The sequence below is a fragment of the Lagenorhynchus albirostris genome, chromosome 20, assembly GCF_949774975.1.
Source record: "Lagenorhynchus albirostris chromosome 20, mLagAlb1.1, whole genome shotgun sequence".
Taxonomy (NCBI): domain Eukaryota; kingdom Metazoa; phylum Chordata; class Mammalia; order Artiodactyla; family Delphinidae; genus Lagenorhynchus; species Lagenorhynchus albirostris.
In genome coordinates this window covers 53,513,495-53,528,333 of record NC_083114.1, presented here as the reverse complement: position 1 = coordinate 53,528,333, position 14,839 = coordinate 53,513,495, and the positions used below count along the sequence as shown (strand labels likewise).

At 61.8% G+C, this 14,839-nt stretch overlaps 1 protein-coding gene across 4 annotated transcripts; it reads right to left on the bottom strand.

The window, feature by feature from the left end:
* Nucleotides 1-4,704: 4,704 nt before the first annotated feature.
* On the bottom strand, nt 4,705-14,837 carry FDXR (ferredoxin reductase). Of its 4 annotated transcripts, XM_060135214.1 has the most exons (13): nt 14,707-14,800; nt 14,012-14,130; nt 13,472-13,543; nt 9,152-9,247; nt 8,831-8,953; nt 8,538-8,651; nt 8,101-8,202; nt 7,005-7,112; nt 6,675-6,759; nt 6,342-6,541; nt 6,088-6,259; nt 5,296-5,466; nt 4,705-5,163 (listed from the first exon to the last, which is right to left on the bottom strand). In XM_060135214.1, exons 1-13 carry the CDS (start codon nt 14,783-14,785, stop codon nt 5,033-5,035), a joined length of 1,572 nt encoding a protein of 523 aa, XP_059991197.1. In that variant the 5' UTR covers nt 14,786-14,800; the 3' UTR covers nt 4,705-5,032. The 4 variants fall into 4 exon arrangements, with proteins under 4 accessions (XP_059991197.1, XP_059991194.1, XP_059991195.1 ...); XM_060135211.1 differs by lacking the exon at nt 14,012-14,130 and having other exon boundaries at nt 9,152-9,360; nt 13,472-13,569; nt 14,707-14,837; XM_060135212.1 differs by lacking the exon at nt 14,012-14,130 and having other exon boundaries at nt 13,472-13,569; nt 14,707-14,837.
* Between the last annotated feature and the right edge of the window lie 2 nt (nt 14,838-14,839).

Below are 14,839 nucleotides of genomic sequence, written 5' to 3'. Positions count from 1 at the left end.
GTGTGATTCTAGGGTGGGAACCTAAGCGTGCCGTGCCCACCACTACCTCCAATGAGGGATTTCAAATCACACCTGCAAAGGGCACTGTCGGGCTCATTTGCAATTCCTCTCTGTGCTCATCTCTGCCCACCTCTGTAGGTTCCCCATCCTCTGGGAAGCCCGAAGCTTCCCCCACTTATGCCTCCCAGCTCTGAGCTCTAGAACCGCGCTGTCAAATACGGCAGCCACCAGTCACGTATGACTACTGGGCACTTAAATGTGGCTTGTCCAAACTGAGGTACGCTGTGAAGTGTAATATGCACGCTGGAGAGTGAAGCCTTTGTATTACAAAAAGAAAATCTCTCACTAATATTTTTATATGGATTACATGTTGAAGAAATATTTTAGCTACATTGAGTTAAACAATATAGTGTTAGAATTCATTTCACTTCTCTTTTTTCTTTTTCTAACGCGCCTACATGTGGCTCTCATTTTGTTTCTTTTGGACCACGTGACTCTAGATGAAGGACCCAGGTCCTCCCTCAGCTCTGAGGGGGGACTGCCCCTAGAAACTCTCTGTGCTGGGAAGGTGTCCTCCAGGACTGGAGATGAGGAGGGATTGCCGAATGCTCCTGGAGGGAGGGGCCCCAATCAGGCCAGTCTCTGAGCTTCAAACAGCAATGGGCAGATCCAGGCTCCAGAGTCCCAGCACCACGAGGCATCCAGCCTCCCCCGCAAGGCAGGAGGTCATCCCCGAGCCCTGGCCTCGTCCAATTTCCCACTTGCCTCCCCCTGGCCTCCCACCTCTCCGCCTCCCATCCACCCACCCCCGCCTGCCCCACTGGCCTGAAACAGTCCTCTGGCCACTGCACCCCTCCTCTAAGAGCACAGCTGCTCCCTGGTGCCCACAAATGAAATCCAGACACCTGGGTCCCATGCACAGAGCCCCACACACCCCAACTGTCCTCCCCTCCGTGCACCCCACACTCCCTCCGGTCTGGTGGCCAGACAGCTCCTGCTGTCGTCATCTCCAGGCCTTTGCTCTGCTGTTCCCTCAGGTTACAATGTCCTCTTCCCACTGCCTCTCTCTTGTCTACAGGACAAATTCCAGAATTTTCAGAGCCCCACCTAAATCCCTCTCCCACAGAGCACCTGCCTTAGTGCCTGGCGGCTCTGGAAACACGGGTGAGAAGACAGACGGTCTGGGTCTGGCTGTAAGCCAGTTGCCCTTCTCCCCCCCGCCAGCTCCCCGCCCCCAGGTTGGGGAGCTCCTGGCTATGCCTCTGCGATGTCTCCCTCATCATTTTGCCCCCTGTTGCAGGAATTTGCCCACTCCATGATGCCCCTGCCCCATACTGGACTGCAGTCTTAAGGACCTCTGCCCACCCACTTGCCGTCCGCACCTTTCACAAACGTGCTGTTAATATTTGATGAACTCCCGGACCCCCCAAAAGCCCGGCGGAGAGCGGCAATGGTGACACTTCCGGGACACTCAGCATCACCTTGAACGGCCTGAGCACCTCCACGAGCTTAGGGCTCTTCTCTTCCCCCTGCCCCCCCAATCCCAGGCAGGCTCCCGCACACGGACGTGCACGCGCACTCACACCCCAGACATCTGATGGCCGCCCCCTCTTCTAAGCCGGGAGCCTCGGTCCCAGGAGTCGGCCTAACCCACCAACCGCGCTGTTTCCCGGGCGCCCAGGGACCCCGGCTGCGCGGCTCCTCTGGATCCACTGCCCTCCGAGTGAGCGGCCTCAGCTTTGCCGTCGGGTTTCCCTCCCTCCATTTTGCCGAGCTAAGACCTGAACCCAGGCGCCAGGGGAGAAGACCACCCCTCCACCTTGCCCCCACTGGCGCGGTCACCGAGGTCTCCCTCCTCCAAGACGAACCCGCCCCCCCCCAGCTGATTCCTCCCGGAACCCCCGGGGGAATTTCTTACACTCGGCCTGTGAAGTTCTGGGTATTTTTAGGCCAGCGATAAATAATTCATAGGGAACGTGGCATCGGGCTCCCCCCGCGGGAGGAGGGGGCGCGAGCGGCGAGGGCCACCGTCACCCGCGGCTCAAGGACACTCGCGATGCGGCGGCAGCAGCGGCGGCAACTCCGGGCGCGGGGACCCGCGCCACGCCTCCTGGCGGCCAAACTGGGCACCACGGACTCCGCGCCCCCCGCCTCGCTGCTACCCTCTGAGGGGGTCCCGGCTCCCAGGTCCCCATCCCCACTGCCCCAAGCTGGGTCGCCACCCCAAGCCCCGCGGGTGGGGGGCGCCGAGTTCGCCTGGCAGGCGGGGCTGTAGGCGGGTACCAGCCCAGCCCTGCCCTAGGGCGAACCCAGGAGTCCGGTTCCCGACCTACCCAGTCCCCTTCACGCTCCTCTTCGAATTCCTAACGGGGTTTAGGAGCAGGTTGGAAACGGACTGGCGCAGCCAGAAACTAGACGGGCTCTGAGACTGAGCAGACGAGCTCCCGCCGCCCAAGTTCCTTTCCTCAGTTTCTCCATAGCCCGGATCGGATCGAGCCGGGGCGGTGCCACTGTCAGAGGGCTGGGGACTGGGCCCCAAGTCCCGACGGGTGAGCAGTAGGACAAGTGGGGTGAGCCTCAGGGCCCCGCGGGAATTCCCCCTTCGCTCACCCAGCAGGACCTTGGGATGGGTCGTGGGACGCACCCTTGGCGATTTTCTGGCCACTGGGTGCTTTTGCCTTCGTTTGGACCTGGCCCTGCCCACCTAGGCCTGGCACGAACCGCCTTCTGCCGCAGGAGGCTCAGTGGCTCCCCTTCCCCGCTGTCGGGGATCCTGGTCGAAGCCCCGGGGGACCAGAGCAACACGCTGGTGGGGCAGCCAGGGCCCAGCGCACCCAGGCTCTCGGCTCTCCCAGGTCCTCTTCGCCCACCCTTCCTTTCCCCTCCTCGGAGCCTGGGTCCGCCGGGCGCGGGTCCAGCATTTGGGAAGAACCCACCACCCGGTGAAGCCCACGCTGATTTCCTGAGGTCAGAGGAGGGAGCGCTCTACCGAAGGAAGAGCTGGGAGGGGAGGACCTGGGGGACTTACAGCCGGTGAAGGGGCGGGAGTGTGAAGGCAGATGCGCGCGGTAGGTGCTCAGCAGACCACCGGGAGCAGGGGGCCGGGCTCCTGGAGCCAACGACAGCCCCCTTTCGTCCTCTCTGCTCCGTACCCTCTCCAGCCCCCTCCGCTCTGGCCGAACCCAGCCACGGCCCCAGCTCCCAGCCCCGCTCCCCAGCCCCGCTCCCCAGCCCCCGCCCGGCTTCCAGCAGCAACAGTTGTGGGGCCCGCAGCCTAGACTCCCACGTCCCCACACCGCACCCTCCCCTGCGGTGCCGTGGTGCCGGGCGAAAGAGCTGGAGGGCTCGGCGACCCAGGAGACGAACGTCTTGGGCGCCTCGCCCGCGCCCTTCCCTCGCGCCCGCCGCGCGCCTGTCACCTCGGCCTCTTCCTCACCTCCTCTCCGCCCGTCCGGGTCCAAACCCCAGGCCCGGTCCCCGAGGGTCCCGGTCCCCCGGCGCCCCCTTCCTGGGGTTCCCTGCGTCCACCAGACTCTCCCCGGTGCCGCGCCATCTGTCTCCGCTGTCCTTGCCCGCGCGGCGCCTGAGCCCAGCCCCAAGTTGGCGGCGAAGTTGGCGCCCCCAGCTCGGCGCCCGCCACTCACCGGGGGGAAGGGGCGCTGCGCCCGCGCCCAGAGCCCGCGCCGGCCGCCTCCCGCGCGCTGCATGTCCCCGCGCCTCGGTTCAGCGCGCTGGCGCGTGCTGTCCTAGCCCGGCGGGCGCCTGAGCTAGGGCGCCGCGGGGCCGGTGCCCGTGGCGCGGCCTGGCGCGCTGGACCGGGCCCGCCCCCCGGGCCCCTCTAGTGGCCCGCTCGGCGCCCGGCTCCGTCCCGGGCTGGGCAGCGCGCCGCGCCCAGGCTTCCAGGGCTCGCCGACCGGCTGTGGCGGAGCGCTTGCCGCCGCCGCCACCCGCGCGGGCCCGCCCCACCGGGGCCCGCAGCCTCCGCCCCGCCCCGGCCCGCCCCGGCCGGCCCACCCCGCCGCCCGCTCCCGTGCTGTTCTAGGACTCTTGTTGCCCGCCCTCGCGTCCCTTCTCCCCTCTCCACGACTGTGTCCCCAGACCCGACAGGACACTCGGGACCAAGTGCAACCTCGGAGAAAACAGGCTGCCCGGAACCCTGGGTTCGAGTCCGAAGCTCACTGAGTGTGTGACCTTGGGCCGGTTAATTCCGAGAAGCCCCCTGTCTATAAAGTGAGGCCAGCATCTTGGGGCCTGGTGTAAAAGATGGAGAACAGGCTACGGACATCGAGGTACTATTTTTTCAAGGCTTGTCAGTCTGGCTGGAAACCAACAAAGGCGGGAAGGACAGAGTGGGGGACCCGCACCAGACAGAGGGGCCACAGGGAGCAGATGGGGCAAGCTGCTGCCCAGCTCTCTCTGTTCTTGTTTGGGTCGCACTGGGGACTAACCAGGGAGGGGACCCAGCAGTAGGGCCAGCAGAGCAGGCAAGGTGCCTGCCGTGTGGGCAGAAGGCAGGTCGGCTGCCGCAGCAGGACCAAGCTGAGAAAAAGACGGTGGGTGACAGCACTGGCTGCCAAAACCCCTCGAGCCCCCAGGAGGCCCCTGAACACGAGCTGGCTCTGCAGCGCCACCTGGCGACTGGAGGGGAGCTGCAGCTGGAAGGTGACCCCGGGCCCCAGAAGAAGTCGCACATCAACCACTGTCCCTCGGTTGCAGGTGTTTTATTTCCAGCACATTTCCGACCTGGTGACCCTCCAAAGTCCAGCAGGAGATAGGCAGGAGGGAGGAAGGTCAGCCTGCACCTGCACCCATCCCTAACTAAGGTTATCTCCTTGCTGAGAGTTGCCCACAGTGGCAAGAGCGACTTTCTGGCACGAGGAAATGCTCAGAGGCCCCTGGAAAAGGGGCAGCCAAGGCCCCATGCCAGGACGGCCAGGCGATGCAGCTGTGGTGCAGAGTCCTGCTCAGACTGACCCCGATCCCTCTCCCCCGCACAGCACTCCTCCCCTCCGTGCCTGCCTGGGATCTGGTCTCAGCGTCCCAGCAGCCGCAGCATCTCCTGAGGATCCAGCAGCTTCTCCCTGGGCTTCCCCGCACCCTGGCCCCGGGACACCTCCTCAGCGTCCAGCTTCTCCCAGTCCGAGAAAGAAACAGGCCAGACCCCTGCGGCAGAGGGAAGACGGGTCACTGCTTTCACCTCCTCCCCTACCCCAGCCCAGAGCAGCCCCCTTCCAGACAGTGAAGGGCCCAGGGAACCCCCACCCCACCTCCCAGGAGCTCACACGGGGCCCAGACCTCGGCTGCCGAGCAGGGCCTTGATGGCTGCATAGCCAGGCCTGGGGCCAGACGGCAGCAGCCCCGCTTTCAGGTCCTGCAGCAGAATCTGGCCGGTGACGAAGCTGTCAGTCATGGTAGTGGTGATGACACCTGTGGGCCCGCGCTTCACCCAGCCGCTGCAGTAGAGGCCTTGGAGAGGGGTAACAAAGGGGTAAGGAATGGGGAGTTGGCCGGACACGCCTGGCAAGCCTGGGCCTCAGCACACACACATGTACGCACGCCTCCATACACCCCACGGCCTCCCAGCATCCATCAGCTGGGCCCACTCTGGCCGCTGGCCCACTGCCCTCAATGCTTCCCAACCTGTATTTACCATGCCATCCCCCTTACACCTCAGTGTCCCTGTAGACCAGGAGCTCCCTGTAGGAGCTGGGTCCTGCCCACCTTGTTTCAACAGGCTCTCAGTAAACACTGAACAAATTAATGAATGACTAGACAGGTCTGTGGATATTAAATCAGGCTGGAAGCTCGCTGAGGCCAAGGGGCTGCTGCTTCGTCTCCAGTCCCAGCACTAGGCCTAGCCCAGAGCAGGCCTCAGTAAACTGAATGACTTAATAACCAGACATGTGTGTGGGCATCTCAGCTAGACTGGGAGCTTCCTCTAGGGCCAAGAGGAGGCTGAGGCAGGGCCAGGGTCTTGGGACAGGGCCTGGCTCAGAGCAGGTTCTCAATGCATGTCACCAGATGAATGAATGAATGTGAATGGCCCCGGGAGACACCAGCCTCCCTGCCCCCCACTGCACCTCTCACCTGGCACATCCACAACCCGGCCCTCCATATTGGGGATGACCCCGAGTTTGGGGTCAAAGGGCACACTGGGGTCGATGGGGCGGCTCTTATAACCAATGCTGCTCAGTACCAGCCCACAGGGGAGGTCCTCCACGGCTCCAGTGGGCACTGCCCGGGTGGCCTCACCAACACCCTGTGGGGAGAGGGTGGGAAGCGCCAGGCTGGGGCTGGGGAGATTTGAGAATGGGGGTGTCTTTGGGTAACAGGAGACTCACCTCCAGTCTGGTGACTGCCAGGCGGATGCCTGCCGCTCGCCGCCCATCTGGCGAGGGCAGCACCTGCTGAGGGCTTCGGAAGAAGCGGAGGCCCCAGGCGCGGGAGGCCGATGCCCGGCGGGCAGCCTCCGCCACCCCTGGCTTCTCCGTGGCTGCTTGAAGCAGTAGTTCCGTCAGCCGCTTCCTCGGGCGAGGGACCTCTGTTAGCAACACAGAACATCTCAGGGCGGCGTCCGGGTTACAGCCCTCTCCCCTGATGCCCTCTCCCGAGCCCTCTCTGACCTAGACCATCCCCTCCCTAGTGAGCCGGGGGGCCGGGCCAGGGCCCCTCACCCTTGATTCTGTCCTGAAGGCCCAAGAAATCCGCAGGATCCAAAATGGGCCGAGTTCCTGGTAACTGAATCATCTCCCGAAGTTCCTTGGCGGTGTGGGCGGGGAGTGGGGGAGGAGTCAGGCCCGGAGCACTGTCCACTCCGGAGCCCACCCCAGAGCCCAGCCCAGGTGGGAGGCACCACCAGCTCCCACCAGCACACAAGGCACTGGGCCCCGGGGGGGCCCTGCCTGGCTCTCCCTCTTCCACCCCAGGCAGCTCGCCCTGCCACACCCCCCAAGGAGCAGACCATCTACTTGGGACCCTGGCCCCTCTCCCTCAGGCCCCAGCACCTTAATGGCGAAGGCCACTTGCAGGGGCCCACGTCGGCCCACTATCCACACCGTCTTCACCCGACTCTGTCTCAGTGCCCCCAGGGCAGCCTCCGTGATATCCGTTTTCTGACACAAAAGGAGGACCTTAAAGCCGTTGGACACTGACAGCAGAAGGGGGGCCTCTCCGTTGGCTGGGCGGTGAGGTTGGCAGCCTGAAGTGGCACCGCTGCCCATCCCCCCGGTGGCCGGATGGAGCACTGCTGCCAATTCTGCGAATGGCTCCAATTAGTAGCAAACCAGGCCCACGCTCTTCATTCAACAAGTGTTTACTGAGTGTTTACCACGTGCCAGGCACTGTGCAAAGGGCATGGATGGGGGGGTGTCAATGTTGAGCAAAAGAGACGTGGTACTGGCCTTCACAGAGCTTCTGATCTGGTGGAGAGAGAGACTTATCGAATATTCAATAAAAAGTATAAAATCGCAGTGGTGACAACATGCTTTGAAACAGAAGTAGCCAAGTCTATGGGAGGAGAGTATTACAGGGAAATGGACCTATTCAGGTCCATGGAGGCTTCCTGGAGGAAGGGAGAACTGAACCAAGAACTAAAAGATGCAAACAGGTTAATGGGCAGGAGGGGAGCTGAGAGGGTTCTGAGCAAGAGGAATGGTGTGTGTATACTGAAAACTTTTTTTTAAAAAGCCTATGGGGGCGTCCCTGGTGGCGCAGTGGTTGAGAGTCCGCCTGCCGATGCAGGGGACGCGGGTTCGTGCCCCGGTCCGGGAAGATCCCACATGCCACGGAGTGGCTGGGCCCGTGAGCCATGGCCGCTGAGCCTGCACGTCCGGAGCCTGTGCTCCGCAACAGGAGAGGCCACAGCAGTGAGAGGCCCGCGTACCGCAAAAAAAAAAAAAAAGCCTATGTAGCTGCAGAATGTGAAGGGGGAAATGGTATGAGATGAAGCTCACGGGTTGCCTTCTGGAAGGCCTTTGCCCAGCACCAAGGGGAAACAGAGGCTCAGCGTGGAGGCACGAGGCCCAAACCCTGCAGGCAGGGGCACCCTCTCCTTGGTGTGACACCCCCTCCACCCCTCCAGCCCTTGACCTACCCACTCACCTCCAGGTACTCAGGTGGCGTCAGCAGGATCCGGGCCACATCCAGAGCCACATTCCCCTGCCCCAGAACCACGGCCGTGTCACAGCTCAGGTCCGGCGCCAGCTGGAGGACAGAGGTCTGGATAGGGGTCCCCTAACTTCGGCCCCAGTCAGGCAAATCTCAGCCTCACGCCCAGTCCCCGGCCGCACCCTCAGGCTCCCCTACTCTCGGAAAGTCCACCGCCCTGAGCTTCAGCTCAGGTCCCTCCACCCCGACCCGGCGCCCCCTCTTCCCAGGGGCCTCGCCCCTCGGCCAGCCTGATGTTTCACATCTCATCTCACTGCGCGCTTCCCAGGCCTGTGGCTCCCTCTTCCCCGAGCTGCGGCAGCCAAGAGCTGCCCCTGGCCCCGGTGGAGGAGTGGGGAGGAAGAGGCCAGGGGAGCGCTCCCCAAACTCACCTTCCGGTTCTCAGGAAGCCCATTGTACCAGCCCACAAAGGCCCGGGCTGAGAGCACGCCCGGCAGCTCCTCTCCCGGGATCTCCAGGCCCCGATGGTCCTCCGCCCCGTAGCTCTGAGGAAAGACCCAGAGGCCTCAGCAGCGGCTAAGGGGCCAGGCAGCCCCTGCCGGGCTGCCAGCGGCCTCCTTCCGGCTCCTCCTCCACAGCCTCTGCCATGGCCCTCACGCCTAGGTCTTCCACCCGCTGCCACCAACCACTGCGGCGGCCCTGCCCCCTCCCCGTCTGCGCTCACCAGCACCACGGCGTGGTAGGCGTCCCGCAGCTCCTGCACGGTCACATCCCTGCCCACCACCACGTTGCCGTGGAAGGCACAGCGGTCAGAGTGGGCCGTCCGGGTAAAAGTGTTGATGACATTCTGCCGGGGCCCAGAGTGGGAGGGGTTAGAGGGTGGGGCAGCTCCAGGGCCCGTGGCTATGCCACCCTCACCCCACAATGTCCGGGATGGCATCCCCCCAGAGGGCCTGGGGTCATTCCATGCAGTCAGGGAGCCTCCCTTCCCTCCTCACCTCAACCAAAGTCTCCAAAGCCCTGCTCTGAGCCCAGAGAGACCCACCTTCACCTCGGGGTGGTCGGGCGCCACGCCAAAGCGCACCAGGCCGAAGGGCACCAGCTGCTTCTCGTAGATGTCCACGTGGGCCCGGGAGTGGTGCTGGGGGAGAAGGCAATGGCTGTGGGGCCGAGGCGGGCCCCTGTGGGTCCTGCCCTTCCCAGGACAAAGCAGGAGAGCCCAGCTCAGTGGGCTAACAAGGTGGCCTTGACCCTCTGCAAGGAGAGAGAAAGGCCCACGACTCCCCATCTGCCTAGAGAGCCGGGCTAGAGGAGTGGGCAGCACAGGGCCAGGCAGCCGAGGCCAGACTTCAAGGACTGCCAGCCCACTGAGATGGCGAGAACTCTGGCCAACCAAGGAAGATGGCAGCTTTCCCTCCACTGGAGTCGTATCAGGGGAGCTTCTTCGTCTACTTGGGTCAGACGTGACACACAGCCCTGCCCTAGAACCCGCGGACACTTCTAGAAATGCCCAGCCCATAGATGACCTGAGAACCACCCTTGGAAACTCACACCTGCTTCAGCTCTAGCCTCCGAGACCATCCTGTTGGAAAGCGGACCAGCAGGACAGAGACTTAGAGGCACAGCTGGGGCATGAGGGGAGCAGAGGGGATGGAAGTGGCCCTACTCCTAGTCTTAGAAAAAACAATCTCACTCGTATGTCAGTTCCACGTTGCCTGCCCCCCACCCCGGGGCACCCAGAGGGGCCGTGGGGAAGGCTCAGTTTTGGGGGTCGGGCAGACAAGTGTGGTGTAGCTCTGCCACCGAACAGCCGCATGGCCCCGGCAAGTCCCAGCGTCCGCCCGGGTCTCAGTCTCTTCCTCTGTAAACCGGGACAGATGACACGCCCCTCAGGGTTGTTGGGAAACATCCCGGAGGCCAGGACGGTGAGACTCTGGGCCACAAGCAGGTTCAGGGTCAAGCAGTTGGGGCTCCCGTGGGTGACACTACCCTGCCTTGTGCCCGATCAGGCTGTGGCGCGATTCCACGCTCCTGATTCAGTGGGACTCGAGGCAAATGAGCTCCCGCCCTCCAGCAGCCCTCAGCCCAACAAAGCCTCCCGCTCAGCTCCTTGCCTCTGTCCACATCCCACTGCCTGCACCCAAGTCCCGGCCCTCCACGCGCCCATCGTGCCTCCCGACTCTCCCCACCCCCCTCAAGCCCCGCTGACGTCGCTGTGCCCTTGAAGAGCTGCAGCTCTGGAGTCAACAGCCGCGGGGCCAACCCAGCCCCACCGCTATCTGACTCTGTGCCGCTGGAATGTTCCTTACTGGACCACAGAACATTCCTTCCGGCGTGGGCTTCTGGACGAAATGAGGAAAGCCTACACCCTTAGCCCAGGGAGTGACCTGCTGTGGGTGTTCAATCAAAAGCTGTCATTACCGTCACACCACCTTGCTCACAAACCTTCCCTGGCTGTCCTGCCGCGGGACAAAGTTCAAACTGCTGAGCCTGGAGGTCAATACGGGCCGCTCTCCGCCTTTCCGTCTTATCTTCCCTTCTTTCCAGCTGTGGAGCTTTCCCTCCAGCTCACAGCGCTCTCTCCAAGGCCACCTCCATAAGGCTCAACCGCTGGACCTATTTACTGGTTCTCTCACAGGACTGGCCTCATCTTCCAGGATGCCCCTCCTCCCTAGCTCTCACAGGTCCCTGGCTGTCCCTCTGGCTGTTCTTTTCCAGGCCCCTTTTTCTCTGTCCCCCCTCTAACAAGAATATTCTCTGAGGTTCTTCCAATCTGAGACACCCCCCTTCCCTTGCCCCCACACACATTCCCTGGGGAATTGTCCTCCGCTCCCTCCTGTGACCTCAAATTCCCGTGGACTTACTGATGACATTCTACTCTCCCTCTTCTGCCCTTCTTGCCCTCTTCACCAAGCCTGAGACCCCTGAACAGCTCACCCCGGACACCTCACACCCATTGGGATGAAAGTCAGTCCTCCCCTCCCCCAAACCTCTCCCTCTCTGCTCCGGGGTAGGAAGCTGGGGCTCCTCCCTGACTCCCCTCTACCCTGTCCAGTCAGACCCCCATCCTCCCCACTGCTCTTTCGGCCACTAGCCCTGCCTCTCGCTCTGCAGGCAGAGAGAGGGCGCCAGATCAAAAACGGGGTGCTTTCAGTCCCTTGCCTAAAACCCTTCACTGAAGCCAACCACCTATAGCTGCAGGCAGGGGGTTGTTTTCAAATGTTGATTCCTGGGCCCCAGACACAGTTTGATTAGGTGGGAACTAGGCCCAGAAATGTGTATTTTCACAAGTCCCCCAGAGGTCTCTGATGGAGGGAAGAGGGGGGACAGCACCAAGAGAAACTGCATGAGTCCAAGCTGGTCAGTGGCTTCCCAGCCACAAGGATCTGGGCCCGCCTACCTCCTCCAGCCTCTGCTCTCACCCCTCCACCCTCACTGCACACGCCCACCTTCCTGAACTCAACGGTCCCCAAACCCGCATTCTCTTTCCTCTGGGTCTTTGTCACATGGTTCTCTGTGCCTGGGGCCCTCTGGCCTCTTACCCATTCCCCTGCCCCACCGGGCTTGTCCTTCCGTCCTTGAGATGGTAATCTGGACGTCACTTCCTCCAGGCTGAGTTAGGTACCCCTCCTGTACACGCCCCCCCCCACATCAGAGCCCTAGAATACCGCATAAACCCTCTTCCCACCACTCCACAACCTCCCACAGTAGACTGTCAGGTCCTTGAGCATGGGGACCACGTCTGTCCTGCTCGCACCCATGTTCCCAGTGCCAAGCTGTGCCTGGATCATGTCAGTGTCCAGTGGTTGGTTACTGAATGGCCCAGCGTGGAGCTTAAGAGCGGCCTCTGCCATCGGAGTGCCCACGCTCAGAACCCAGGCCTTCCCTGCTCAGAGGTGGGGCCTTGGGCAGCCTCGCTCAGTTCTCATCTGTGAAGCAACAGTCGTGCCACCTGCTTCGCAACTTGTCTTGGGGATGCGATGAGATGCTGTACACACGGTGCCTGACTCGGCTAAGTGCCACTGTCCCAAATGTGCTGCGCGTGTCCCTGCCGAGGGAGCACAGCCAGTCGCTTGGAGCTCCCAGTGGGCCAGGACCAGCCTGTAACTGGCCTCGGTGCCCATCCCCCAGCACCTCCCCCAGGGAAAGTATGTGCAGGCCAGAGCCTTTGTTCACACTGGGGACATTGAGAATCCTGCCTGGGAGGCCTACCCTCCTCCCTCTCCAAACTTCAGGCTCCGCTCACACAGTGCCCCTTACACAGAGCCCTCCAGGACCCCCCCAGCCCCTGGGAGATCCCTGGTCTTCCTGCCAGCGCCCGTGCGGGAGGCCCTCTCCAGAGCCTGAGACCTCCTTCAACGCACTTCTCCAGGAAGCACTTTCTCACTGACCCCACCCAACTGGGCTCACTCTGGTCACTTCATCGTAATTAGCTCTTTCCCCTGTGCTGTTTGGAAGCCGTGCTTAGGTCACTTTTTGGCAGGGTGACCGACTCATCCTGGCCTCCCCCAGACCCTCCCAGTTTAACACTGAAAGCCTTACATCCTGGGCAAGCTGAGCAGGTTGATCGCCCTACTTTTTAAGTATTAATATCTGCATATGTGTGTGTGCATGTAATTAATATATTCATCCTTTCTCCTCTCTCTCCACAGCAAGGTCATCGTCCTATGTCTCAGTCAGCCTAGGTCTCCCACACCCCTCCCCACCCCACCCCACCGCCACCAACTCACGCCAACCCATGATGCTCCCTCCCTCCTCCCTCCTGCCAAGGTCTGCCGAGGTTTCAAGGGTGACCAGCAACCTTGGGGCCCTGCCCACCAAGGCTAATACTATAAACCTTGAGACCCTGGCCATGGGGTGGGGGGAAGGCGTGGAATGGAGGGTGGAGAGCATGCTGGAAGACCAGCATGGCATGGGGAGGGCTGGAGCTATTGGCGAGGAGAGTGCAGTGAGGGGCCTAAAGTTACAGAAATCCCTGAGAAGAGGGGGTGGCCTCAAGATGCAGGATGTTCGGGACAGAGTGGAGACAGAGGAGAAAGAAGGGAAGACGAGGGGCAGAACAAAGTCATCACGCAGGTCTGCATAAGCTCCCTGGAGTACTTGGCCAAGAAGGCATAGCCGACCGTCTGCCACAGACCCCTGACCATCACCCATGAGGCAAACACACTTCTCTTCTAGCTGAGGACCTAGAGTGGGGAGCCCCAGGTGACAAAGCATGCAGGAAATGTCCCGTCTAGATGGGCTGGGAGCCCCTTCCCCTTCAGGGACCCAGGAGTGCTTTTAAAACCCAAAGGAGTGGAGCTTGCCCTTAGGATTGGAGCAGCAGGTGAATCATGGGAAAAGGAACCAGGAGGAAGCGGCTTACCTTTAGCAGGTGTTGGGCGGTGTAAAAGCCAGCTGGGCCACTGCCCACCACACAGATCTGGGGGGTCTGCTCCTGTGTGGAGAACTGCTGGCGGAAGCCTAGGGCAGGGGGGACCGGGGAGGAAGGTCAGTTCAAGACTCCCTCCCGGGACTTCCCTGGTGGTACAGTGGTTAAGAATCCGCCTGCCAATGCAGGGGACGAGGGTTCGAGCGTCTGGGAAGATCCCACATGCTGCAGAGCAACTAAGCCTGTGCACCACAACTACTGAGCCTGTGCTCTACAGCCCGCAAGCCACAACTACTGATGCCCACGGGCCACAGCTACTGAAGCCTGTGCTCCTAGAGCCCGTGCTCCGCAACAAGAGAAGCCCCAGCAATGAGAAGCCCGCGCACCGCAGTGAAGAGTAGCCCCCACCAGCCGCGACTTAGAGAAAGCCTGCACTCAGCAACGAAGACCCAACACAGCCATAAATAAATAAAATAAAATAAATAAAATTTAAAAAATTAAAAAAAAGACTCCCTCCCCATCCCAAGCCCCAACTTCAGTGTCCAACAGAAAACGGGGTTTCCCAGGCTTCACCCTCATCTGTGCACTCCTTCTCTTTTTCCTCAAAGCTTTGGCGTTTGCAGGGTCCCTTACTTCATCTGAATTCCCAAAGGCTGTGTCTCCATCCAGAGCCCTCATCTCACCCATGAACTTACTGTGCCGCTGAAGATGGCCTACTCGACAATCCCCATCACCCCTGAAGCTTCCTTGCTCAGCACTTGTTAATTTTTCTCACCGGGTTCCATACCCACCCAGCTAGAATACCACATCCTTCCAACAGACCCCATATCGCCCCTGTGGATCTCCCCACAAGGCCCCATTTTACCTCTTCTTACCTCTCTCTCCACAGAGCCCTCTATTGCCCATAGAGGCCCCTGTTTCGCCTCAGACTTCCCTCTCGCCCCACAGACCGCCTTATCACCCCCCATTCACTCCTTCTCACTTCTGTGGACATCATGGTCTCCCCTTCTCACTTTTGTTGACCCGTCTCACCCCAGGAGCCTCACATATTACCGCACAGGCCGCCACCTGCCCCTGTACACCACCCCCATCTCATCTGCATGAGTGGACCCCTCCAGTCTCGCCCCTGGTCCCCTCTCTCTCCCCTCTCCAGCCCTGAACCAGCTCGGCTCTTACGCTCGCAGGCCTCCCCGCGCTCCCATTCAGCCCTACAGGTGCCCTGCTCCTACTCTGGGTGCTTTCGGAAGGAGGCGGCCGGGTCCGAGGCCATGCCGTCCAGGGCCACCAGCGCCAACAGCGCGGAGCCATGCCTGGAAAAAGCAACTAGACAGCGGACCCGACCCCGCCCTGATCTCCCGCGCC